Source organism: Girardinichthys multiradiatus, chromosome 22 (assembly GCF_021462225.1).
Source record: "Girardinichthys multiradiatus isolate DD_20200921_A chromosome 22, DD_fGirMul_XY1, whole genome shotgun sequence".
Classification (NCBI taxonomy): Eukaryota; Metazoa; Chordata; class Actinopteri; order Cyprinodontiformes; family Goodeidae; genus Girardinichthys; species Girardinichthys multiradiatus.
The window spans coordinates 12,428,829-12,454,524 of NC_061814.1; the positions used below are offsets into that span (position 1 = coordinate 12,428,829).

Below are 25,696 nucleotides of genomic sequence, written 5' to 3' on the forward strand. Positions count from 1 at the left end.
GTGCATTGTTCTATTGTAAATATATAAAATACATTAGATTAAGATTCAGCTGGGTTAGATTTGCTTCGCTCGGGCATTATATGTGATCTAAGATTTTAGTTCTTTAACCAGTTGTACTTATGTACTTTTCAGGACTGTTTAAATTATCTGATCAAACTCTTTTATGCTCTGTGTAATATCAACAGCTGTATTCTAAATAATAGGACCGGCAAAGCACTTACTAAATACAAAACACACAAAAAAGCTGCTTGAAGAAATTCTTTATTGCATTAATCACAAACTTCTGCAAAGATGATGACAATTACCAATGTGTTATAAACACGCACTGCAATCACTCTTTACTGATAAATGTGCATATACTGAAATATAAACATTACATTTAAATTAAGATTGGAACCAATCTGTTTCCTTTATTTAAACGGTCTCCGACAATGCGTGCAATTTCCAAGACTACCGGTAGAAGGCGCAAAAGATTAAGTATTAATGTGTGATAGAAGCAGAAGCAGCTCAGATGAACATTTTTGGCCAAAGTTGGAGGATTCAGCAGGAGGGAATACAGAGGAAAGAGTAGCCCTTGATAATTAAAGGAAGTTGCTGAGTTAAGCGTTGGAACGTCATTATGTGATGCATTAGAATAATTTAGTTGCACTAAAGCGTAGACGCAGCAACAGAAAGCATTTGTTTTTACTAAATAGATGTGTCCCTACGCGTAAATACAAATCAGGATAACTTAACTAAAAATAACTTTATAGAATGACTTATTTTGTACATTTTAACAGTTTGTTATATGTTTTCTAATAAAAATATTTGATGCATGCTGTATAATATTTTGACACCTACTTGTATCTCCAAAGATACAGCTGAATAAACCATTTGCTTGCACAAAGCAGAGCACTTTTTTTCTTCTTAACAACAACAATTGTATTAATAAAAATAATCAACACCCATCCGGATCTGTAAATGCGCCCTAATGATCCTAAATGCAAAGCTCTAACAGGCGAGAATATAGCGGCGGTAGTTCCTCCTAATTAGATAAACTGTGAAAACTTTGCAGCAGGTCAGCAAGTGTGCAGCAGCAGTGACACAAACCAGAGAGACTTGCAGTGGCCTTTTTCCTTTGCAGATCCCAACGTGTTTGAGGTGCAGAACGGCGGGGCTACAAGAAGTCTGACCTCAGTTTGACTTCTTGGAGCTACCATTTGTTCCTCAACTAACTCCGGCCATTACCTAAAAGTATGGTAGAAGTTAGGTGAACTGAAAATTTAAACACTATTTTTTTTAGCTTTTCTTGCTGAATTTTGCTCTCAAACTTTGAGGATAAACATATTTATTATATGCATTTCAGTATATGTTTTCCTGTGTAATCTTAAAGTTCTGATCCCTTGTTGTGACCACGCAGCACACATGAAGACGGCATGGCCGTCTAGGAACGCTTCCATTTGTTTCTCCAGTCAAACACGCTGCTGTCAATTTGCATCCAGTCATTTGAAAATAATAAACAGTGATTTTATTGAAACGACTCAATGTATTACCGTCAACGCAAAGCGGATTAAGCTGAAGTGACGGTATTTGCCCTCCGCGCTCTCCTTTCAGGATCCCAAGACGCACTGACCCTCACCAAAGAGCAGCTCCAAGGAGAGGCTGCGACGCTTCAGTTTGCTTTTTTATGGACGCTAATTGAAGGAGCTTAATTGCTTTATAATGCCACGCTGGTTACTTTACAGTCAACAGGCGTTGATGTGGACTCCTTTCATGTTAATTCATAATTGCTTCTTCTCAGTAGCTCGCTGATTTTTTTTTTTACCAAGAGATTCATCATCCTGGATAGAAATCCCAGCTTCCTTTTACTTTTAAATAATTTCACTTCGAATAATGTAATTATTAAATAGTGTCTAATTAATTATTTACAATTGCATTAAAATTGAACTTCATACTCACCACTACACTTCAATAACAATCAGAACAAGTTAGCTCAGGTTATGCCTTGATCCGTGTTTTTCTCAGTGCGTAAAAGTCCCGCGCCCCCGCGGATCCTCTGCCCTTTTGTCCGCTCATTGGAGCCGCGCCGGCCGGTCTGCAGCAGCTCTTTACCGGTCATTTCATGCCCGTAAAATCGTCCCATCGGATCTGAGCGCTCGGGGACTCAGGAATCAGCACCTAACGTGTAAAGCCGCACTATTCATGTTGTGACTCCGGCGTTGGCACCGGGGGGCAGATGATCGATGGCTGGACGCTCCTGCACGAAGGGGGAGAAGAAAAAAAAAACTTCAGACCGACAAGCGACACATTGTGAGCGTGCTCAGAAGATATTGGTGCTCTTTTACTCATTCTCTTCATTCACAAGAAGCAGAGGGAGGAAGTGATCCTCTCGAGGAAGATCATATAAACTTTATATATAAAGATGCATATTTATAATTTTGGTCATTTCTGAAAATTCAAAATCTATGTTTGCGTCGTAAAAGCTACTGATGTGCATAATCCCGTTTTATATCATATGAAAAATCTCATTGATATTTTATGCAGATGCTGAGGTAGTGAAACGCCGCTCTTAATTGGGGTAAAATTAAAAAGGATCATATGTAAATCAAATAGGTAACTATGAATTAAACGTGATCTAAAAAGACAAACTATAATTTCTATCCGCACGGTATCAACAGTATAGTCAATTATACCAGTAGGTTCTTGGGATTTTACTGTGTAAATGTAAGTTCCGTATCATAATTTGAAATTCATCAATATTTATCAAGATTATCACCATCCCTGCAAAGAAATCGCTCTGGAAGTCAACGGTCAATTAAAGAGTGAATCTAAATTTAAATATAGACAGTATGATCTGAGTTTAATTTAGCTTTACTCTGAGGGGTTTAAAAAAAAGACTACATGAAACTCAAATATATAAAAAATATAATTACGCATATGTGTGCTTGTGCGTTAGACTGAAAGAGAAAAACACAGATCCTTTTTGGTCAGATAATGTGTGTTTTTAATGGAGTTACGCAACGTGGAAGCCGATGGATACGCAAAGTTGTGTGTTTTCTCTACGCATACCACTTTTTTTTTTTGGTTTTGCGCCGGCTCGCAAGTGTGGCCTTAGAATCTGATCAATCAGCTCCGCATTGATCACGCTATAGGGAACCAATAGAGGGGGCGCTCCCATCCCTGCGCCTTTTTGTCATTGGACAGACCGGGCAAAGTGGAGCGACCCATTCAGCGCAGCTGCGGGGGAGCGGGGAGCAAACATCATCAGCTGTTATTCAGACCTAAAAAGGTGCGCTCATAAAGAGTTTGCACTAATTCAGTTTAACTTTGAGCGGAAAACTAAAACCAATACATGAACTTCATATCATTTTTCTGTAGCAACAACATTTTAAGGGTTAAATGCAGGCATCTCTTGCAAATAAGTTAGTCATTTTCTGAGTAGTTTGCTCTTTCTCCATATTAATATTATTGCAAATAGTTTAAATAAGTGAAAGGAAGACCCACAACATTCAAACAAGTGGATATTTGATCACAGCCATGTAACCACACTACACTGATAAAACAAACTGTTAGAATATGTCAATTAAAATTGCAATAATAATTTACAAACGCTTCATATGGGTAGATTTTAGATATAATAGACGCTTAACAGCTAAATGAGACTTAATAATAAATTCCAACCAGTGTGGAAGATTTACTTGGTCAACCAAATCACTTTGGTTCTAACTAACTCTTTAGATTATTGTGCTGATTTGGCTTGTTCTCCTCTGCCAAAAAGAAACAAAACACAAACACTGGTTTGTGATAAAGGTAACAAATGTAACCAAAATGGTATTAAACTATTGTAAGTCTATCGGAACAGCTTTCTAACAAGTTTGACTTTAGCATTAGCATAGTCGCTAGACTATTGAAGGCATAAAATGGTACTGAAATTGTACATTTTAAAGTTTATTCTGAAAAGGTGGAAAATAAAAGATTTTCCAGACTCCCACGGCTAAGATGTACCATTGACTGCCTCAGGTTTAAGACGTTTAGCTTGCTAGCACGTTTGACTTTAGCATTAGCGCTGTCACTAAGCTAGTTAAAGCTAAATACAAAATGAAAATTTTACTCCATCAAGGAAACTTTAACAATAACAAGTCTTACAGAAGTTATTTATTTTTACGAAGTTAATTATTCACACATAAGAGACCGTAAAAATATCAGCCTGTATGCTCTCTGCTGGACACACCGCATGATGAATGAGAATAACAGTTGACTTAACCAACATCTTTACTTAAATTCTAATCAATGTTTATGTCTAACTAACAAGCTTGATTAAATGTTACATAGTTTTATTGATTAATATTTATTACCCTCCAAAATTCATTTTTACAGTGATAGCAACAGACTATTATTAAAATTATTTAGAAATGTTTAGAAACATATGAACTTTATTCCTTCAGCTACAGTCCTCATCATCAGGGCTCTTAATTACATACCTGACAATAACTCAGAATTAAAAGCTGGGTTAATTAGTTGTCCATAAACTATTCACAGGCTTCTCATAAGTGGATTATGGGCAGATCAGCACCACAATCTGCATGTTTTAAAGCCAAACAGTGAAGAAAGCAGTGAGTGCGTGGGGATGAGACTTGAATCTGAAACCATAAGTGGATTTTTAAATATTGTTTTTAGAGTTTATCCCAGAGCGGCTGACTCCGCTCTGCTCATCTCGCAGGGTCCTCCCACCCCTCCTTTCAGCCGCCACTTGCTGCAGCCCGCTGCGTTGTGTAAGACGCGACCTGTTATGGCCACCACTACTTCCGGGTTTCAGCAGTCTGGTCCAGATCCTCCGCGCTCCTCCTCAGTTCGAGACGCACACAACATCCCCATTGTGCGCAAACGGCCGAGGCGGCTCACGCATGCACACGCACCGTGCACACACTTCCCACTGGACGCGTTCGCGCACTTGCGCGCAGCATCGATTGTGGCTCCTTTAAGAGAGCCCAAGCCAGAATTATCACCCCACCTCCTCTTGATCTTCCTCTAGACGCTTTTGCATAAGAAAATCAAGCCGGGAGTCGAGAGTGATCAAAGAAAAAGAGAGGAGAGCTGCTTCGTTTTTTAACGGGGATTGTGACCATTAAGCGTTAAGGTGGTGCCGATCCCGTGGAGACGCGCGTCGGTCCCATCATTCATCCGCTACTTTTGACAAGCCCCCTCGCGTTGTGACTGACAGTCGAAGTGGCGGAAAAGGCATGAGAGCGACCAGTTTTGTTTAAAGGGGGCTGTTTTATTTTCACCCTACTTTTGGAAAAAGGACCCCGGCGCTGGTGCCGAGAGGACAGCCGAGGACGAGTATCCGCCGTGCCCGGGCTGAACTTGTACTGAGAGCGAGCGGGAGCTGGCTTCACGGCTCCTTGGAAGAAACAAGAAGAGAAGGAACTCGGGATTTTGGCTGAAAGCTCTTCTCGTTTGTTTTGGATTTTCCTTCTTTTATCCCGCGTCCACCCTGGCCTCAGAGGGGATTTACCCAAACTGAAAGGACGACAAGGGAGTGAGGAGGGCTATGGCGCAACGGGTACGTAGGGGCAATCCTCCCCTGACAAAAAAAGTTTCTCTGAAGTCCACTGTGATTCTTGCTCTGTAACGTGGCTTCATTGACGCTCATGACCACACGGATCCACGCTGGGCTGCGAAACTTTCTGCCCCTCGTCCTCCTGGCAAAAGGAGACTGGGTTGTAATGTTTGGCGTCTTTTGGCACCGTGTTACGCACGGCCGCGCTCCGCGAACCGGGCCTACTGCGGGGCACTGGAAGCGCGGTCTTATCTCTCATCGGGCTATGTTTTTTAGATTAGTTATGACAGGCCAGTAACTCGAAGCAAAGGAAAGGGGGGAGGGCGTAGAGGCAAAACAAATCCATGCATCTTCTTTTATTTGGAGCGTCCTAACAATCTTTTAGTACTTTGAATTATTTGCAAAAAGAGCTAAATATTAGCATTTCTTTCTAATTGCGCTTAAAACGAGAAAACACATTTAAGCAAGACTGAGATGATTGATATAAGTAATTCTGGACATTCACAGGGTGTAAAAGCAGTTGTGTTGTAGGAATCGGACGCATTTAGCTGCTTTGGCACTGCACTGCAGCTGCACCACGCTGGGGTTTGCACCTCTTTGCCTTTAGGGTCGAAACGCTCAGCTTTAAGTGATAATGCTTTTTACTCTCTCCTCGACACTTGTTTGTCACGTCTTGAGAGCACCATCAATAATTCAGTCTTTTTTTACTGTGGTCTGCTAAGAAGGAATTTACCCTTGTAACTTTTAACTTTCATTTGAGATCACCTCATAATGTTCTTCTGAGCTTCTCCGACAAAGTGGCTGTGTCTTAAAAACGCTGCTGGGACGGTGGACCATTGTTTAATTCAAAACAGAATTATTTAGGTAAACCTATAGTGGAATAAACAATCCGCTTTTCAGTTGATGCACTAAACATGGTGTACTTGGTGTGCTGCAAAATTATGAGCCTTTAAAATTAGACAGCAAAGCAATTCGCAAGTTTAAGAGATTTTGTGCACAGTAAAAAAAAAAAAAAAAAAAAAAAACATGACACAAGGCTGACGCTGTTTAAAAACATCTCACTACTTTAAGTAAACAGATCCTCAAAGAGCCACATAACTTCTGTTTTTAAAATTGAATTAATAAATATATATATATATATATATATATGTATTTTTTCTTTTTTTTTTTTAGGCTTCAACTAAAAAGTTGTCATTGTAGCTTTGCCTCTGGAAACAGAGTCCACCTTCAGACTTGCAAACTTTTCCTAATTATTACTAATTTGTTTAATATAAGTGAGTATTTTTAAGAGTTGAAAAGATAAAATTATCTTCATAAAATAACATTTAATTAAAAACCTGTTTTAATTAAATAAAACATTTTTCATCCGCTTGCTGATTTTATTATAATATATTTTCTTTTAATAATAAAAATTTCACAGCAACATAATGAACATTTTGTTGTCTATTAAAGTTTCGAATCTGACTCCGGTGCCTCCGCATGCTTGTCCCCTTTTAACTGCGTGCTTGTTGTGTACAGTACGAAGACTTGCCCCACTACGGGATGGACGGTGTGGGCATCCCGACCACCATGTACGGAGACCCGCACGGAGCTCGGTCCATGCAGGCGGTGCACCTGAACCACGGCCCCCAGCTGCACTCGCACCAGTACCCGCACACCGCCCACACCAACACCATGCCTCCCAGCATGGGCTCCTCCGTCAACGACGCTCTCAAAAGAGATAAAGACTCCATTTACGGGTAAGGTGCGAGCCTCGGCGGACAGGCGTTCGTGTCCAGCTGGAGTGGTCTTGGGGTTGTAAACTTTAGTGGGGGGAAAAAAAAACACCGAGTCAGCATCAACGTATCCGGGAACAGTTTTTAGTGTTCAGTAAAGCAAAGAGGAGCTGCTTTTGGTGTTCTTGTTTTTTTTTTTTTTTTTTTTTTGGTTTTGCATACAGTTTGAAATTTTACACATAGAAAGTGCGCCAAGTTCACCGCTTGTTTCTGCAAAATAAACAAGCTACTTAAAAAAAATTATAGGGAACTGTTCGGGTGTACTGCCACTTTAAATTCTTAACTTTACATTTCAGCTAAACTCCACGTATAATAAACGTAATGCTCTCATTTGTTATATGTATTTACTTCCTAATGATTTATTACTTTTCTTTCTGTTTAGGCTTCATTTTTATTATAAGAATAGTAATTACCCTTTTGGTTTTAACAATTTCCTCTAATTTTACTAAACATTTTGAGCCTTGTAAAATATATAATTTTAAAATGTTAAAAAATGTTAATTTATGTCGGATTCTACTTATGAGCATTTTTGTAAACAATTTTATACCGTTATTTGTACATATAAAGTGTTTTCTTGATAGTTTTGCAACATTACACATGTACACATAAAGAAGCAAAACACACACACACACACACTTATTACACATTGCAAACTCAGTCACACACGCCTCAGATCTAAACTGGAGACCTTGTGCTTGAAATTTTTTGACAGTCTCTCAATCTTTTATGCTATCAGAGGCAGAGACAATGTCATCAAAAGAGTTCGCTCGCTGTTTGCAGCTTTTCTCCGGAGCTTGCGCACAAACAGAAAAAAGGCGCACCGCGCTGCAGCAGCGGCAGTCCCCACGGGCGAGAAGCTGTGGAAAGGAAGGGGGTTGCCGCACGGCTGGCTACATCTTATAGCCCGGAGAAGTGTTGACCCCGGCGCTGTTCTCTCTGGTGACATTTGCAATTGTGTGTGTGTTCCCAGGCACCCCCTGTTCCCCTTGCTTGCACTGATTTTTGAGAAATGTGAATTAGCGACGTGCACCCCCAGAGAGCCCGGGGTGGCGGGAGGAGACGTCTGTTCATCGGAATCTTTCAATGAAGACATAGCCGTGTTTGCAAAACAGGTCAGGAAAAAGTTTGACTCTCTGCTGCACAGGGCTGCATGTTCGGGCCGGTTAAGCTCCTACAGCTGCAGGTCCAAGGTGCTTTTGCTGTGACTTTTGCATGAAAAAAATATTGAAGTCGTATACATTATTAAGTTTTCAGTTGAGCGCAAATATGTATTACGCTTTAGAAGCATTGATGTTACATTATGCATTTTCATGTTTTTTTTTTTGTTTTTTTTTTGCTTGCAGATTCGTGCAGAAAAGCCTCTATTTTCATCAAATCCAGAGTTGGATAATCTGGTAAGAAATCTCATTACCATATGTCGCACATTAGAACTTTTCAGATAGTATTTCTGAATCCTGTCTTGATGTATCCTGGTGGGCTGCCCCTATTCGCCTCAGACCCACGTGGTGCTGAAAACTTAAAACGGGACTGCACATCATGTTCCCACCGTTTGTGTTGTTTGATATGATGATGGCCCCCGGTTGTATGTGCACATAAAGGGCCGCTGTTAGGCTTTCACACACCTTTGAACTCTGCAAAGTTATTCTGTTCAACCACTTGATGTTTTAAATGTGATGTTATAGAGCATCATTCTTTTTTTTTTTGTCATTAGATTAGATGGGGGGGGGGGGGGTTAATAGATCTCTGACTCTGAGGCTTATTGCGGCTCTAGTCTGCGCTTTGCATATCCACATTGCAATAACGTCCAAGTTTAATATCACTCCACATAAAATCCATTCATATGAATATTTCGATCATCTGCAGTCACTTGCATTGAGAAAAACGCGTGTGTTTAATATCAGGATATGTGAACATCTCACTTTTTATTGTTATTTAAATTTTTCAGATGATTCAAGCCATTCAAGTTTTACGATTTCATCTTCTGGAGCTGGAGAAGGTAATATTCCTAATACCGTTTTTTTTTTTTTCCTGTCCAGCATGCCACTTCAGACCTATGGGTTGTATCTGCATAAATCTATTTTTGCTAGTCGGTTATAATTAGCGTCGAAATCAATCATGGGGGCATTTTTTTTTTTTTTTTTTTGTTGCCTTGCGCAGTTTAATCACGACGCAAGCTGTTACAACTGGAACGGATATCCCTGTGCCCAAATTTCTCTAATGAAGCTTAATGTTGGCAGCGACTTTACGCAAGGTGAAACACGCAGGCAAACTTTGCGGGTTTTTCAGAATTGATTCTTTGCGGAGGGCAGAAGGCCCTCAGGCGGCCATCTGTGGGTAGACCGAGCGATAAGTGTGATATAGTCTAATTTGTTTCAGTATCAGATGGACTGCTGCAATCCACAGTAAACTTAACTATCGACACATTAAAACTTGTTCATATCTTAAAATCTGTACATAGATCTTGCGTCTGAATTTGGTTGAAGTTAAACTCTAGTTGGGATGCATCACACTGGCAGTGATAATATAGCCCTTATTAAACAGTTTACCTTAAATGTCAGTCAAACGGGTCGTCTTCAGCTTAATGGCCACTACCCGGGGCACCGATGATGAATTTAGCACGGGTGTTGAGTGTGTTGTAGCCTCTGAGCCCTCTTGTCAATGTCAATTTTCGACGATATCTCTATTTTCAGAGGAGAGAAATTAAAGTCACACACCAGCAGCAGAGGCAGCAGGCTCACCTGAGGGAAACGGATATATGAAATGGACACGACGGCGCAACACTGATTTGCCTAAATCGGTGCAAAATGGCATCCAAAATACTTGAAACATTAAAAACCTCCGAAAAAGAAAGCTTTGAGTATTTAGTTAATTTAATATAGGCTTTCATCCAAACTTTGTTTTTCTATTCAATCAATATTGGACTGAAGCTCTTCACTTTAAAAGGTTTATTGTTGAAATAGCTAATTATTGTTTTATAGTTTTAAATAAAAATAATATAAACTGGACATGTTTAGCCGTTTCATTTAAGTAGTTTTTTTTTTTTTTGCTTAGGCAATATTAACATGATACTATACTATACTATATACTAGAATTTTGCCAGCATGTGTTGCAAATCTATGCTACCTCTCACTTACTCTACACAGACCTAGTACACATTGCTTCATCAGCAAAGGACTGTGTGAATAATTTTACTGTTAAAAGAACAAACTATTTTTTTACAGTGCTCAGTCCATGGCTTTTTATCATATTTTTTTGCCTCCTGAAATTTTTTCTTTTCTTTTTTAAACATGACACTGGTTTGTGATTCCCTCCTTCTTCCTCCTCCTCTCCCTGCAGGTACACGAGCTGTGTGATAATTTCTGTCACCGGTACATCAGTTGCTTGAAAGGCAAGATGCCCATCGACTTGGTCATAGACGACAGAGAGGGCGGGTCCAAATCAGACAGCGAGGAAATCACAAGATCGGTGGCGTTGGATCAGGTAAGCTGCATCTCTACATCTGTAACTGGGCATGTGTGTGTTTGTGTGTGTGTCTATGTGTTCTCCCTGTTGGCTATTCAGCTATTCTGGGTCACTGCTCCACTCCTCCGTTATTTGCATATGATTAAAGCTCGTTTTACTTTCCATCCATGGGAATGAAAGAAGAAAAATCTGAATAATGTTGCTATTATTGGTCCATTAAGATTTGAACCCGGAACCGACCTGAGGAGATTACCTCGCCAAAGAATCGCGATAAACTTGACCTGCTTCATGTCGATTTTAATTTAGAGCCCCTCTTCATTTTTCTCTCTCCTGTTTTGTAAAGCCTCCCAGAAATGAAGCAAAGCTTCTGCGTGACGTGGAGCTGAGAGAAGAGTGTAGCATTGTGGGGCTGCAGACTGTGGTTTCTCCACTGTAGAGTTCACGGTTCATTACTCGTCTTGTCAGTGTTTTTCCTTAGACACGAGTGCACATTGCTTATTGGGACCCCCGTCCTCTCCTCTCCTCTGCTTGTCCTTTATTGCGCACAGATTCTTCCCCAGTAGGAAGGTTAAAAAAAGAAAAAACATAGAAGCATCGCGGTATTAAAAGGTACATTAGGAAGTGTTTTCTTTTGTGCAGATATCAGAGATAACCGCAGCCTTCATTATGTGCTCCACTGACTGTTGGCACTCAGGGGACAATGCCCACATGCATGACCCTAATGGTCCATACACAGCAGTTAAATAATGATCGCAGTATCTGATGATTAGAATTATGCAAATCTGGATGTTGGCTATTAATAGCACCAGTCTATTTGAGCTAGACAAGGTTGCAGTAGAGATCCACCGGCCAGTCATCGGAATTGCCCGGTTTCCATTGATTTGCAGTGACTGGTCATTAAATACAAAACCATGTGATAGTTTTCCTAATCATTACATGCATCAAGAGTAAAAACTCCTTCCATATTTAGTCTGTGAAGGCATCATCCAACTGCATACTTTGATCCAAATTTTGATGCATATTTTAGGATTATGTTGTAATTCCCTAAACTTTTAACTCTGTGTTTTAGTTCTTAGACTACAACATATAAATCATAATTGGCCTATATGACATTAAAGGAAATCAGAAATAGGTACCAGCCAGGACACGCTTGATCGGTGCATCTGTGGACTGTAGGCAAAAACAAGCCAAACTATCTCAAAGTTTTAAATGGCTTATGACCATAGAGGCTATAACCTATAGATGGCAGTGAGGGGTTGGGGGGGGGGGGTCGGGGTGAAAATCAAGTGTCCAAATTAAAGGGATTAGCTGGATAGTCCTACATAAAAAGTAATGAAGCGATTAGGCTAAATAATTTAAATCCGCGGTCTTCCATATGGTTGAGTGGTTGGTCTGAGTGGCTGAGAGGGGGAGCCACTGGCTTTTTATGTTCAGGACTGAATGGCAGGACTGGGAGAAGACTGAGGGCCCGACAGGGAAGATCTCCCCCTTCACGCCCCGCCACACATGCACTTCTCTTCCGATCCCCGGCCCTTATGTCTGATTATGGAAATGAGAGAGAGAAAGAGAGAGGGTGATTACGGTGGAAGATAATACTTCATTTAATGTGGGGACATAATTAAATAACACAGAATGCCACTTGTGCATTTAAGTGTCTCTTTGAGCAGCGTTGTCACCTATTCTCTCAGGGATTCAGTGTTGGAAAAACTTCTCTCATATTATTATTATGATTTCTAATAGATAGGTCAGAAGATTGAAGCTCTATGGTATGCAGATGTGCAAATAGCAAGTTAAAACCCTGGGGTTTTGAGGTATATGAAGGAAATTATGTTGTGCTTGGGGCACTCTTGCAGATCTTTAATTGACTGTATGAAGACGTGGCCTATTTTAACATAATGATGGTCCCCGTGTAGCCAAATCAGGACAAATCCTCATCGGATTATGTTTACGCTGACAGAATAATATAAATGACCTGCAAGCGTATCAAGATAACAGATAACTTTATGACAGATCTGTAATGTTGAAGGATGAGCTTACTTTGTGTGTGTGTAAATGGGCATATCCAAACAGGCAGCGGGTGCATGCCTGCTAATGCTGAATGCATGCATAGTAACTCAAACAGAACTGAACCTCATGACACACTTCTAGTTGAATTGAGATATATATATATATATATATATATATATATATATATATATATATATATATATATATATATACATATATGATGTTCTGTTTTTTGTGCTACATCTTATCTGTGGTTGTTAGACAGCGACACCCTTAACAAACTTGCATTGTGCGAGTATTATCTCTTTTTATATGTATTTTTAATATATGCCCTCGGGCATAAAGTTGAAGTAGACTGGAAAGTGAATTTGCACAAAAGAACAATGTTAACAAGAAAGAGAAACTGGGCTCATTTATTCACAAACCAATTTATTCCAACGAGGCGACTGTAGCAGAAGGACAAAAAAAATGTCAGAGGGAAAAAAAATACTTTGAATTTATTAAACTCTCCAACCTAACAATGCTGACTTTCTTAGCTGCATTAGCCCTGCGTCATAAAAGTGATTTTCAGTTTGTTCTTTATGCGTCCTTGCATTGTTTCTCCTTTTTTTAGCTTGTCTAAAGGAGAGATTGAGCAGCACTTGCAAAAAGAAAGCAGAGCATAGCTGAGAGGTGAAGAAGTCAGAGGCTCTGCGCTGGCTTGTGAATGCAGCTCAGCTAGTTTGGGCTCACCCTCCGATGTTTGTGTGTGTCTTTCTCTGTGCAAGCGTGTGCACGTGTGTGAGTGATTGTGTGTATGCGTACTGCAGTGTGTGTGTGTTCAGACCAGCCTGATAAATGCAGCACCTCCCTCAGGTGCTATGTAGTGGAGTGACTGGTTAGCACCAGTTGGACTCTGTTAATTCCTTCTTTGCTGGTTTTCAGAGAGTTTTCTTACAAGTATGAATTCTTTTTTAAATCCTGCAGAGCCATTATTTAAACATATAGCCGATTATTGTTGTTTAAAAATGTCTTCTCTAATCTGCCCAATCCACCTGGCACACATGTCCACCTCTGTCTGAGGAGTCAGGGAAATGTTGCAGAACGTCATTTGCACAGTTGTCTTTAATTGCACTGAGAGCATGGGGGGTGGGGTGGGGTTGGGGCAATTTGCTAATGAACTCAGAGGCCCGTTGAGCCTGAACACTGCTAATAGTGCTGAGGACTCACTCCAAGTCTCAAGAGCTCCTCTACTTGATTGAGCCATGCCGGCTGAAGTGGGGCTGGAAATAATTGAAACTTCTTCAAAAAATTGTTCACTGCCTGACTTTATGCAGATGCAGGAGTCCTAAACGATTCTGAATACCCAGCGACTGATGTGATATGTGTTTATTCAGTGGAAGGGGTGTTTTCATTTTAAAGAGGCTCCCTGGCACCACGGCTGAAATCATGTAGAAAGAATGTGAAGCGGCTGATGATCAGGAACAACATCTATACGTTTGGGATCCGTGGCTGGTTTATGCTATGTCCCGCATGGCCTTCTCCAAACAAACCCTGCTTGTGTGACTGAAGTGTTGTGGTCACGGTATAAGAATTTACTCCTGATAATGCTATCATGGTATCTTCTTCCAACAAATGGCACTGTTTTGCTATACAAGTGTTGGCTTCCAGGTCAGCGAAACCCAGCAGTGTTGGTTTAGGTAACTCTGGCTGTCAAACACTGGTGACCACCCCCAACCCCCCACAAGCTACCCCCACCCCCCACCCCCAGTCTCTAAACTTCTAAGCCAATGGAAACTATAACTGCCGGGGTCAGCCACTATTTTCCTAATCAGTACACCTCTATCTCTAATCTATCCGCCTCTCGTCAAGGTATGGATCGTGTTTCAGCCGACCTTGTCGGCTCTCCTACAGTGGCACACTGCTGTTCTTTATACAAACTTTTAAATCATTGTAGTGATTGTTGGTAATAGCGGCTATTGTAGTTGAATAGAAGACAGGTTTGACCCCCATCGTCACCCCCCTTCGCCTCCCTCTTCCTCCTCCTCCTCCTTCTCCTCCCCTTTTTTTCCTCTCATTTGAGTTGTGAATGCAGTGCGGCTGTGGAGGATTCAACAAGTGATACAAAGAGGTAACCACGTGATTTGTGTGTTTCTTAGCCTCTTCATTATTGTGCTAGAACAAAAAGTAGGAGTGATTATGATTATGCAACTCGATGCTGGAGAGACATCAAAGATGAAGAATATAGGGAGCCTCTTAAATGCAACCATACTTTTATTGTTTTTTGGGGTTTTTTTTGCTGTTGATTTATTGTTTGTTTTTAAACCTTGTATTGCTGGAAAGTAGTGCTTAGTCGAACCACAGGATCCCAACTGCAAATAAAAGTTCCTGGCTTGTGACTCCTGATGCTTCTGATGAGCGGCCATGTCTGTCCCCGAGGCCTTCTGTGGTTTCTTAGGCAAACAAAAACCTGGCTTAACACATGTGTACTTAGCTAATGGAAAGTTCCTCTCCCCCTTAACCCCCTGCAAGCCTCCAACAATGGCTGCCGTCACAAACAGCTTGTCTCCAAGGAATCTGTTGAGAAAATCCCAGCGAGTTAACCCGCAGCTCAACTCGAAAAAGAGTCCGCTGCAAAATGTTTCATTAAGAAATCGCGTCCACCTTTTTTTTTTTTTGACTCGCAGCTACATCAAAAAACAAACCAAAGCAGGGATGGGCTTTGTCTAGCATTTAGGGAGGGCACTTGAGTTAATGTTTTTGTTTGGACTGTGGCTCTCACGGGATAAACACGGAGAATATAGCCAGAGACGGAGTAGAAGACGACTGCGGAGAAATAAAATAAGTTTGTCAGTTTCTACGAATGCCATCTAAGCAGGCTTTGAAAGCTCCGGTAATTATCTCAAACATGTAATTATCTTTGCTTGTCTCTGCGAGGTTAACCTACCAGTTTTGAAGTGTACCTGACGGCTATTCAGCGTAGCATACTTTACGCACTCAAGAGACAAAATCCAGTTTTCTACATCTCCCCCTTCAGCAATTATAAGGTTATTTCTCCTTTCTTTGTCTATTGTTAGGAGTTAGGGAGTGTAGAACAAAATGGGAGGGAGGGAGGGGGTCCTTTTGCTCTCCCCCCACTTTTTTCTTTTTCACCACGCATACCATTATCAGCCTCTCTTTTCATTTTGAAAGCGCTAATATTGCAACGAGGGGAGGGAGAGGGGTGGAGAAGGCTGAGAAAGCAGAGGTAGTCAGGCAAGCACTTGCCTGGCCGGTTATCAGAGAGGCAGATCCTGCTTTATCTCTTCACTGTGGAAAGCAAAGCAAACAAGAGTTTACAATAGCTGGCCTTTCTGCCCCTTTCACTTACAGCTTTCCCACCAGCACTCGCCTGGCTGGGAGAATGTGTCTGGAGTTATTGCAGGCCATCTTGCCACTGCTGCCACATACACATGGCATTCTTGCGAATTTCAGCTCAAGTAAGCAGCACTGTTGCAAAAGGTCAAAAATTGTGTTAAAGAAAAGAACCACAGAGGAAAGATGCATCAAGAATTCTGAGGCTCAAAGAAGCCTGATTGTCATCTTCGGATTCAGATGTGCCACCGTGGTGGAGAATATATATGGGCATTTTTATCTGCAACGTTAAGTATGCACATGCTCCCAAGTATTCACAGCTGGAAAATTTCCGAAATGAAAAAAAAATATTTTGGGCACTTTGATTCAGATGTTTAAAAACCCCAAAATAACTTCATCCTGAACAGTCAGTCAGTCAGTCAGTCATTTTCTACCGCTTATTCCATAGTGCATCCTGTCCAAATCCTGCAAAATAATCTCAGACCAAAAAACATAGAAACAATAAAAACTTTATTATGAGTGTACATATTTTGTGTTTTAAGATATAATTATTTTCAGCAGAAATAACTATGGCTAATCCCTAACAATACCTTTAAAATAAATACTTTTACTTTTTTAAACTTTAATATGTGACTTCCTAGTGTGCAGGACGGTAAGGCAGGGGAAAAATATGGCTTATTATTAAGAAAGTCTGCAAATAGAGGCATCTTGGGATCACCAAGTCTCCAATAATAAATTAAATCAGTTAAATGCTGTCTACATGCGAATGTGTGATTTATGGCAGAAAAAAAAGTTGTTTTCTTTCCTACCCATACAAATGTAAATAGTAAATAGTAAATGCTAATATCTTCTAATATCTTCTGGAACTTTAACTAGAACTTTAATTAAATCTTCTGTCAACCTGTTTCCTATCTTGCCAACTATATTAACATAATAAAAATACATATATAACCTGAGTCTAAACATGGGGAAATGAAGGGGATTTTGAGGAACATCTGTCACATCTTCGAAGTATGTGTTAGTTTTGATGCACCCCTGTTCTGAATAGTGCATGAGAATTGGGATCTAGGGTGTGGAACCTGTTCTGCCGCATCAGAATGGAGTGTGTTACTTTTGGCACTTATTTTTTCACATTTAAGGAAACGTGCAACCATCTCTGAATGAAATTTCTAAGCTTTGTGAGTGCTCCCAAGTGGTCAAGTACCTATTAGCCAAATTAATCAGAAAGTATGGAAAGGCGTCAGTTTGACTTTTAGCTTCAAACTTTCAGTATGCTGAAGTGAATGAATGTCATCAGTTCCAAAATTGTTGAGTAGCGACGTTCATGCAACAGTTTTTCAACATGGCCTAAACTTTTGTGGCAGCCTGGCTTATCTAGTGAGAAAAATGTGTGTCCCACATTGTTATATGCATAGTAAAGCGATGCCGGAGCATTATTTGCCTATAGCATCATGTCTTTCCATGCCATTAAAATGAACTGTGGCAATGCAACAGTGCGATAGTAGTAAAGTATTAGGCTGTTTAGCAAACACCCAAGTTGGTTTAGAGAGAACCAAAGACTGAACATTTGGAAAAGCACCTTGTGCCCACAAATACATATAATGGGGAATCTACACTCACCGGCCACTTTATTAGGTTCATCTTGCTAGTACCGGGTTGGATCCCCTTTTGCCTTCAGAACTGCCTTAATCGTTTGTGACATAGATTCAACAAGGTACTGGAAACATTCCTCAGAGAGTTTGGTCCATATTGACATGATAGCTTCACACAGATGCTGCAGATTTGTCGGCTGCACGTCCATGATGCGAATCTCCTGTTCCACCACATCCCAAAGGTGCTCTATTGGATTGAGATCTGGTGACTGTGGAAGCCATTTGAGTACAGTGAACTCATTGTCATGTTCAAGAAACCAGTCTGAGATGATTTGTGCTTTATGACATGGCGTGTTATCCTGCTGGAAGTAACCGTCAGAAGATGGGTTCACTATGCTCATAAAGGGATGGACATGGTCAGCAACAATACTCAGGTAGGCTGTGGCGTTGACACGATACTCAGTTGGTACTAAGGGGCCCAAAGTGTGCCAAGAAAATATCCCCCACACCATTACACCACCACCACCAGCCTGAACCGTTGATACAAGGCAGGATGGATCCATGCTTTCATGTTGTTGACGCCAAATTCTGACCCTACCATCCGAATGTCGCAGCACAAATCGAGACTCATCAGACCAGGCAACGTTTTTCTAATCTTCTATTGTGCAATTTTGGTGAGCCTGTGCTAATTGTAGCCTCAGTTTCCTGTTCTTAGCTGACAGGAGTGACACCCAGTGTGGTCTTCTGCTGCTGTAGTCCATCCACCTCAAGTTTCAACGTGTTGTGCGTTCAGAGATGCCCTTCTGAATGCCTTGGTTGTAACGAGTGGTTAGTTGAGTTACTGTTGCCTTTCTATCAGCTCGAACCAGTCTGGCCATTCTCCTCTGACCTCTGGCATCAACAAGGCCTTTGCGCCCATAGAACTGCAGCTCACTGGATATTTTCTCTTTTTCGGACCATTCTCCATAAACCCTAGAGATGGTAGTGTGTGAAAATCCCAGTAGATCAGCAGTTTCTGAAATACTCAGACCAGCCTGTCTGGGACCAACTACCATGCCATGTTCAAAGTCATTTAAATCACCTTTCTTCCCCATTCTGATGCTCGGTTTGAACTGTAGCAGATCATCTTGACCATGTCTACATGCCTAAATGCATTGAATTGCTGGCATGTGATTGGCTGATTAGAAATGTGCCTTAACGAGCAGATGGACAGGTGTACCTAATAAAGTGGCCGGTGAGTGTATAATGCTTAGGGTCTGTTTTTTTCTAATGGCCAAGGGAAGCTAGTTCTAATTTATTGCATCCCAGACTGAAAAGTGCATTGTCAGTGTGCCATATCAGTTTTGTGGGACTACAAATACAAATCTTAACATGGATTTTTCACCAGTGGATATACAGTATGTACTCACAGTAAAGGTTGGATTTTTCTAAAAATTTCAGAGTGAGATTATAGTACTGTAATAAAAGATACATTTTTACACATCTTTACCAGCGGTGACAACAAATTTGTCTCAGTCTGTAAATATCCATATCATCATAAAAGATATTTTTAGGAATGAAAAAAAAGAGGGAAGAGCTGGGTGGCAAAGCACAACATCCCTAACTATTTTCTTTATTATTGCAAATGAATTGGCAAGGCAGCATTTCTTGCATGAGCGATTGCATGATATAGGGGCCTGGCATGGCGAGAAAGGAAAGCCCCCTCTTGCATCTTAGACGAGGCACAATGAGAATGCATTGGATTGGAATGCCTCACCGATCATAGTGGAATCAGAATTTCCTGCAAGGAAAATCTTTTCATGGTGAATTAAGGAGATGTAGGGGGGAAAAAGGAAAAGAAAGAAGGGAAAGGTATGTGTGGCTAAAAAAAAAAAAAAACATGGCTTCCTCGGCTTGGCGCAGAAGATTTAAGAAGTTTAGCTAAATCTAGGCAGAATAGAATGTGGAAAATTGAATTTACTGAACAATTAGGCATTGAATAATCTTTATCCTGCACAGAAGACATCAAGCAGGAGAGAAATTTCAAGGAGAGGGAGGTGTAGACTGAGAGACCACGGTGGCTCATTAAGTGAACAGAATGAATCAAGTGTGAAGCTTTGGGTACAGAGGGACACTCCCCCTTCTCTCTGTTTCTGTTTATTCATCTGTTCATCCTCTGAATTTACATACACTGAAGGTGTCTGTCTTTTTGTGCTTTTAAAGTGTTGTTAGTACAGGGTGTTTGTGTGTGTTTTTTCTGGTCGAGGTGAGTTCTTTTGTTAATATATCAGGTGTGCATGTATTTGTGGAAAGTAGATAAAATGTATTTGTATACGTGGGTGTGTTTGTGCTAGCAAAGTGACCAAGAGAAGTGTGTTTGAGAACACACACATGCTGCGCAGCCTTGTGTGCACTGGTTGTGTTATCTCAGCCGTGTGTGTATTAATTGCGTGTTAGATCAGAGCTGGGCCCCGTTCCATCCAAAGGGCGGCCTGTGATTATAAATAAACCCCCCCTCCCCTCGTCCCTGCAGAGATGCCACCGGGGCCCTGTCTCAGCCCCGCCCCGTTTCCCATGGGGCCATGGTGGCCACCTCCCAGCAGGCAAGGCGCTCTTTTGTTCAATTACAGCTAATGCGGTAGTTTTGCCATTTCCCCCTTTTCTCTACTTTCTAATTATATTTTCAAATGGAATTTGTTAGAGAATTACAACAAAAAGGACATGAAAAAAAGAAATCACATCCTTTTTGCAAGCCTAAGCCATTAGGTTTTTCACTTCTCGCCGCTTGACATCCCCAGGGGGTTGCTGTGCAATTCCTCTTCACGGAGCTCTGAATAAACAATTTTGGCTCTATTTTATTTTTTTTTAAATGTAGCAGAAAGCTGTCATTAACTGTTTGTGTTTTGAGCATGTGGTCTGGATTACCTCACTTCTGATGTTCTCTGGAGTCACTCGGTCATGCATGGGTGTTTCATTTTTTTCCTTGTTCCATGGTCAGCAAATAAGAACTTCTAAAGAGCTGAGAAAAAACAATCATCCTGGTCTTTATCCCTGTTAAAATCAGCATGTATCCACCCTATCCTTATCCTAGTCATGCCTTCGTGCAGGGAGTTTAGTCTTTATTGAAAAGTCCCACAGTCTAATTTGGAAAACGATTATATCGTCCATGTAATCACTGGATTATAATTTCATAGCCTGGGAGCATCAAATGAGTTCTAATCCACCCCAAATGTGTTGAATTTGCTGACTTGTATTTTTTCTGCGTTAGTCCACTTAGTCTATATTCTGTTTTAAACAAATCCCGTGTCATGAAATACTGTCTACTTTCATTTTGTAAAGCAAAAACCAACTCCAAATCCTTCACGCAACAGCAGCAGCGCCAATCGTAGTGTCCCAATTGAAACCAGTTGTTCCCTTTCCACAGCGTTCCTATCCTCTCCCTTCTCTCTTCCTTCTTGTTGGTTTCTATCACTCATTTGTCGCGAAAAGACCCAAAAGCAAAGTGCACTCATTCTGTTGGCCCCTTAATATTTGCCTCATTTGATTTCACAGAGCAAAGATAGACTCGCGCAGAAGGTGGAGGAGACTCGATAAGTGTTTGTGTCGGATGTATATTCTGTTTGTTTGTGATATCAAGTTGTATCTGAGACATTTGATTCCATTTCCTTCTCCTGTGACGTCTCCTTTCTCACCCTGTCTTTAGCGCTAATGTTGCTTCACACAGCGCTGGGAGACATCTGGTTTAGTTTCAGCCACATGTAGCAGCTTTGTATTCGGCAGGCCTGTGTGTTTTTTCTCTGTTTTTTTGGTGAAAATTTGTGTACAGCGTTGTGCAAAAGTATTCATCCATGCAACTGAAAACTTTTATGAATTCAGGGGAATTTTATGTGACAGACTATCAAAAGTAATCATAAAAGTGAAATTAAACATACATTGTCCCAAAATTTTGTTTTTCACAAATCAAGATCTGAAAAGTGTGGCAAGAAGCTGCAAGGCTCTCTGCGAGTTTCACACATCTAAAATTTGAAGATTTTCACCAATGCTCTTCACAAAATTGCCCAAAGTCAGTCAGATTGGATGGGAAGCATTTGTGGACATCAAATATATTCACGGATTTATTCATACTTGAGCTTTGACTAGGCTATTATAAGATGATGAAATAATTTCATTGTAGTTATGGATTATGTCCTGGTTATGGTGAACTCCAACGTCTGCATTGTTTTTAACATATCTGCTTCTGAGAATGACATGTATTTAGGCTTTTGATTGACTGCATGTTTATTCATGCATGTAAATATAAATCAACAAAAAAAGAGAATAACATAATAAATGAAAAGATTGAAAATGAGTAGAATAAAGTTAGGAGGGGGTTTATTTGCTCCTACATCACTTTTCTCGTAGTTATTAAATTTGCAACTCAATAATATCAATATGACCTGATAAACTAATATACTTTAAACACAAATTCACACAAATAAAACAACATTTACCTCACAACCCAAGACAACAACCTCTCCCATCCATCATCCTAGTAACTAACCAGCTTCCCTGCCCTGGCTGAAGAAAACTATCCCCACAGTAAGGCACTGCCACCACCATGTTTCACAGTAAGGATGGTGTGTTCAGGGTGACCGAAAGGCAAAACGTTCAATTTTAGACATGTCCTCTTCCACGTTTGCTGTTTTCCAAACTTTAATTCAAACATTTTATGGCATTGTATTATGAGCTCTTCTTTTTGCCACTCTGCCATTTAGGCCTGATTGATAGAGTGGATGACTCAGTTGCCCTATTAACATATTCTCCCTTCTGAAATGTTGATTTCTGCAGCTTTTCCAGAGTTATACTCTTTTTTGGGACCTCTGGCACCTCTGACACAATGTTCATTTTTTCATTTCCAACAAAATTTGAAAGCTGCATGACATATATAATATATGCAATATCAGTCAAAGGACTGCTGTGTTTTAAGTGTCAGGTTTTTATGCACTTTTTGTCTTTAATACATTTGGCCAGTTTGCTCTCCCTGCCATTAACGCCCACACCTGATTTATAATTTTAGTGGCTCACAGAGAGTGATGAGGCCAATGTTTAATGGTGAAGCAATAAATAAGACAGACAAATGTGGGTTAGCCATCTAGGTTATTGTCACCAGAAGCTTCAGCAATAGTATCTTAATTACACATGTTCCTGATATAGTGGAGGTCTACCATGTATCATTTCCTTTCAACTTTACAACTATGTTGGTCTATCACATGAAATCCCAGTAAAATCCAATGTAACGTGACAAAAAGTGAAAAGGTTGAAGGGGGGTGATTACTCTAGCTAGACACTGTATGTGAGCAGTAAAACTGTATGTATGAGAGTGATGAATGCTTAGATGTCTCAGTAACTGTGTGATCATATTTGGTCCCTGTCTTCCTGTCTGTTCACACTATTTGTGGTGTGTGGTCATCATGTTTTTAGTCCTCCATAGTCCATTTGCTGACCACTGTCCAGTATGCAGCTGACACCATCTGGCCTTAGATGTATTTGACTTGCTATAGATAAACTCCAGGGTCTCTTGTCTAGTCAGTAGCTAAAAAGGTAAAGCTTCAGTTTTGTATAAGTAAAGTTGTTTTTATGTTCTCGAAGTTGGCTATATTTTAACATTTTCACTTGTTTTCAGCCTGCCTCAGCTGGAATGGTATTGCATTTCATTTTGTTTAAGGAAATATTATGGAAAAGCATTTGCTTATTTCATTTTGTTTTTTATCTAGCCCAAAATTAAATCTAGCTCCACATTAGTAAGACTGGTCTTCCATTTTTTTATTATTTTTATTTCATTTTTGGACAAAACAGAGGATTTATACTGATGGGCAATACATAAGTTATTTATGTCCTGCTTTCTCCCTCTGCTCGGATGACATCACTCCCTCGCTCTTAAGTTGTAGCTGTTTTGTATTTTCATCTGCTAGTGGTTTAGGCCAAATGGAGGCGGCCATGGATTGCATGCTTCAGAAATGTGGGAACTGAAGCAATATGTTTGCTGTCTATTCATCTGGACTGGTCTTTTCAGAAATGCCTAATAGTCTGCATTTTGTAAAAAAAATGTTGCTGGGCTCACATAATGCATGATGGGCTTCGGATTTTTTTTAAAGTTTGTATCTGTGTCGGTTTTTTTATGGCAGAGTTCTAGAAATGCTCTAAGCAATCAGGTAGAAATTGGAATTAGCTAATTTGTTTTCCTTGATTTTCTCGGATCTGTGATCAAATGTCAAATTATAAAAGAATTTTAAATATTTTTCCTATGCATTAAATGCATAAAAACAAAGAACCATTTTTAGTCTATAAATGCATTAACCAGCAGCATTCAGTATAATATGGAATTTAAAAATAAAATTATTAAAAAATATGGACAAGCTTACAAATTCTTCTTTTCCTGAAAGATAGAAAATTCCCATCTCTATCAAAAAGCTTATGCACATATTTTCTTTTTTTTGTGCAATGGTTTTTGGAAAGAAAGCAACAAAATCAGAGTTGAAAAAGTAAAACAGAAATCAGTATTGGCCTGAGTGGTGCATTTTTACATATTTCTATTTAATTCACGAGTATAAATAATTTTTTTAAAATAAATAACAAATAATAGAATTTATAGATTTTCCTCTCTTTGCTATCTCTCTCTTGGACAGACATCCTGGAACAGAGACCATGACGACACAGCGTCCACACGCTCCGGAGGTACGCCGGGACCGTCCAGTGGTGGACACACATCGCACAGCGGGGACAACAGCAGCGAACAGGGTAAGAGTTAATATGTTGTAGTAGTATACCTAGAGCGCAAGAAGTTACAGACGCTCACCTCGATTATGTCATGTATGACAAGTCAATGATGAGAGAGAAAGTTCTTTACGTTTTACCGGAATGTCTCATATTTGATTACACTTCTCTGAACTGGTGGGTATTGCTATTTTGGATTGAGGCCTGTTACATCTGTTCTTGTGGACCTAAGTGCATGAACATGAAAAGGTGTTTTCCTAACAGACTTTGCGCTTTAGCAGATTCTGTTAGAAGTTGATCAAATGAGATTTACATTGATTTTTGTCTAGAACTCAAAATTGGACGTTCTCTGCCTCCTTGCCTGCGCATTTTAGGACCCTGTGTGCATTATAAGAGGGAAGACAGAAAAATGCAACAATAGGAGAACAGTGTAGTGGTTTTGTTGGGATTGACAATGCAAACAAACTGCACACAGAAATGCAACTTTATATATTATTGAAGTTGACGTCAGGGCAAGTAGTTTGAAGGGTTGCCTGAGCCAGGAGGCAGGGCCTGGGTAGGAGCAAAGAACGCTGAAATGCCTTTCAGTCTGAAGAGGAGCGGCTTCTGAAGTCAACACACACACACTTAAACTGTATCTCCTACTGAAATTCTCCTTTATTCCACTACTGGTCAGCACTGAAGGACTTAGTTTAGACAGAAATGATATAACTCATGTGGAAGAGGAGAACACATTGATGAAAGAGCCAGAGACAAAGAGACATTGTACAAGTGTGTGTCCACTCCTTCTTTGATGCATAATAGTCTGGAGCAGCCAGCCAAGATCTTATTGGATGCTGTAATGAGCGTGCTCTGTGCCAGGTTTGGGCTCCTGCCTCTGTGACCTTTGCTCCTTATTGACCAAACTGACACTTCATTTTTCAAATCTTTCCAATTATAGACTGGCTTCTTATACTTGCCCACACTACAATGACTCTATCTCATCATCTCTCTGTCACCTCCGATCTCTGTTTTCCCAACTCTGTCTAGGCTCTTGTAGGTTTTTGTTGGCAGTTGGAGTTCATTAGAGGGTAAAAAGTGGGGTAGTGAGCATCTGAGTGTCTACGTTTGATGTGTCTGAGCATTTTGAATTCTGTGATGCATTTAGGGGTGTATTAATGTAACTCCTGGTCTTAGGCTTATTGAAAAATTGACTAAAGTTGGGAAAATAACTTGGAAAAAAGTCAATGTTTAGTTACCAATGAGCGACATAATGA

General features: G+C 40.3%; 1 protein-coding gene across 1 annotated transcript; it reads left to right on the forward strand.

The window, feature by feature from the left end:
* Positions 1–4,308: 4,308 nt before the first annotated feature.
* LOC124859633 (homeobox protein Meis1) lies at positions 4,309–24,475 on the forward strand. The gene is made up of 7 exons (XM_047352523.1): positions 4,309–5,542; positions 7,058–7,278; positions 8,285–8,426; positions 8,658–8,708; positions 9,260–9,310; positions 10,651–10,794; positions 24,353–24,475. Exons 1-7 carry the CDS (start codon positions 5,531–5,533, stop codon positions 24,473–24,475), a joined length of 744 nt encoding a protein of 247 aa, XP_047208479.1. The 5' UTR covers positions 4,309–5,530.
* The last annotated feature ends 1,221 nt before the right edge of the window (positions 24,476–25,696 follow it).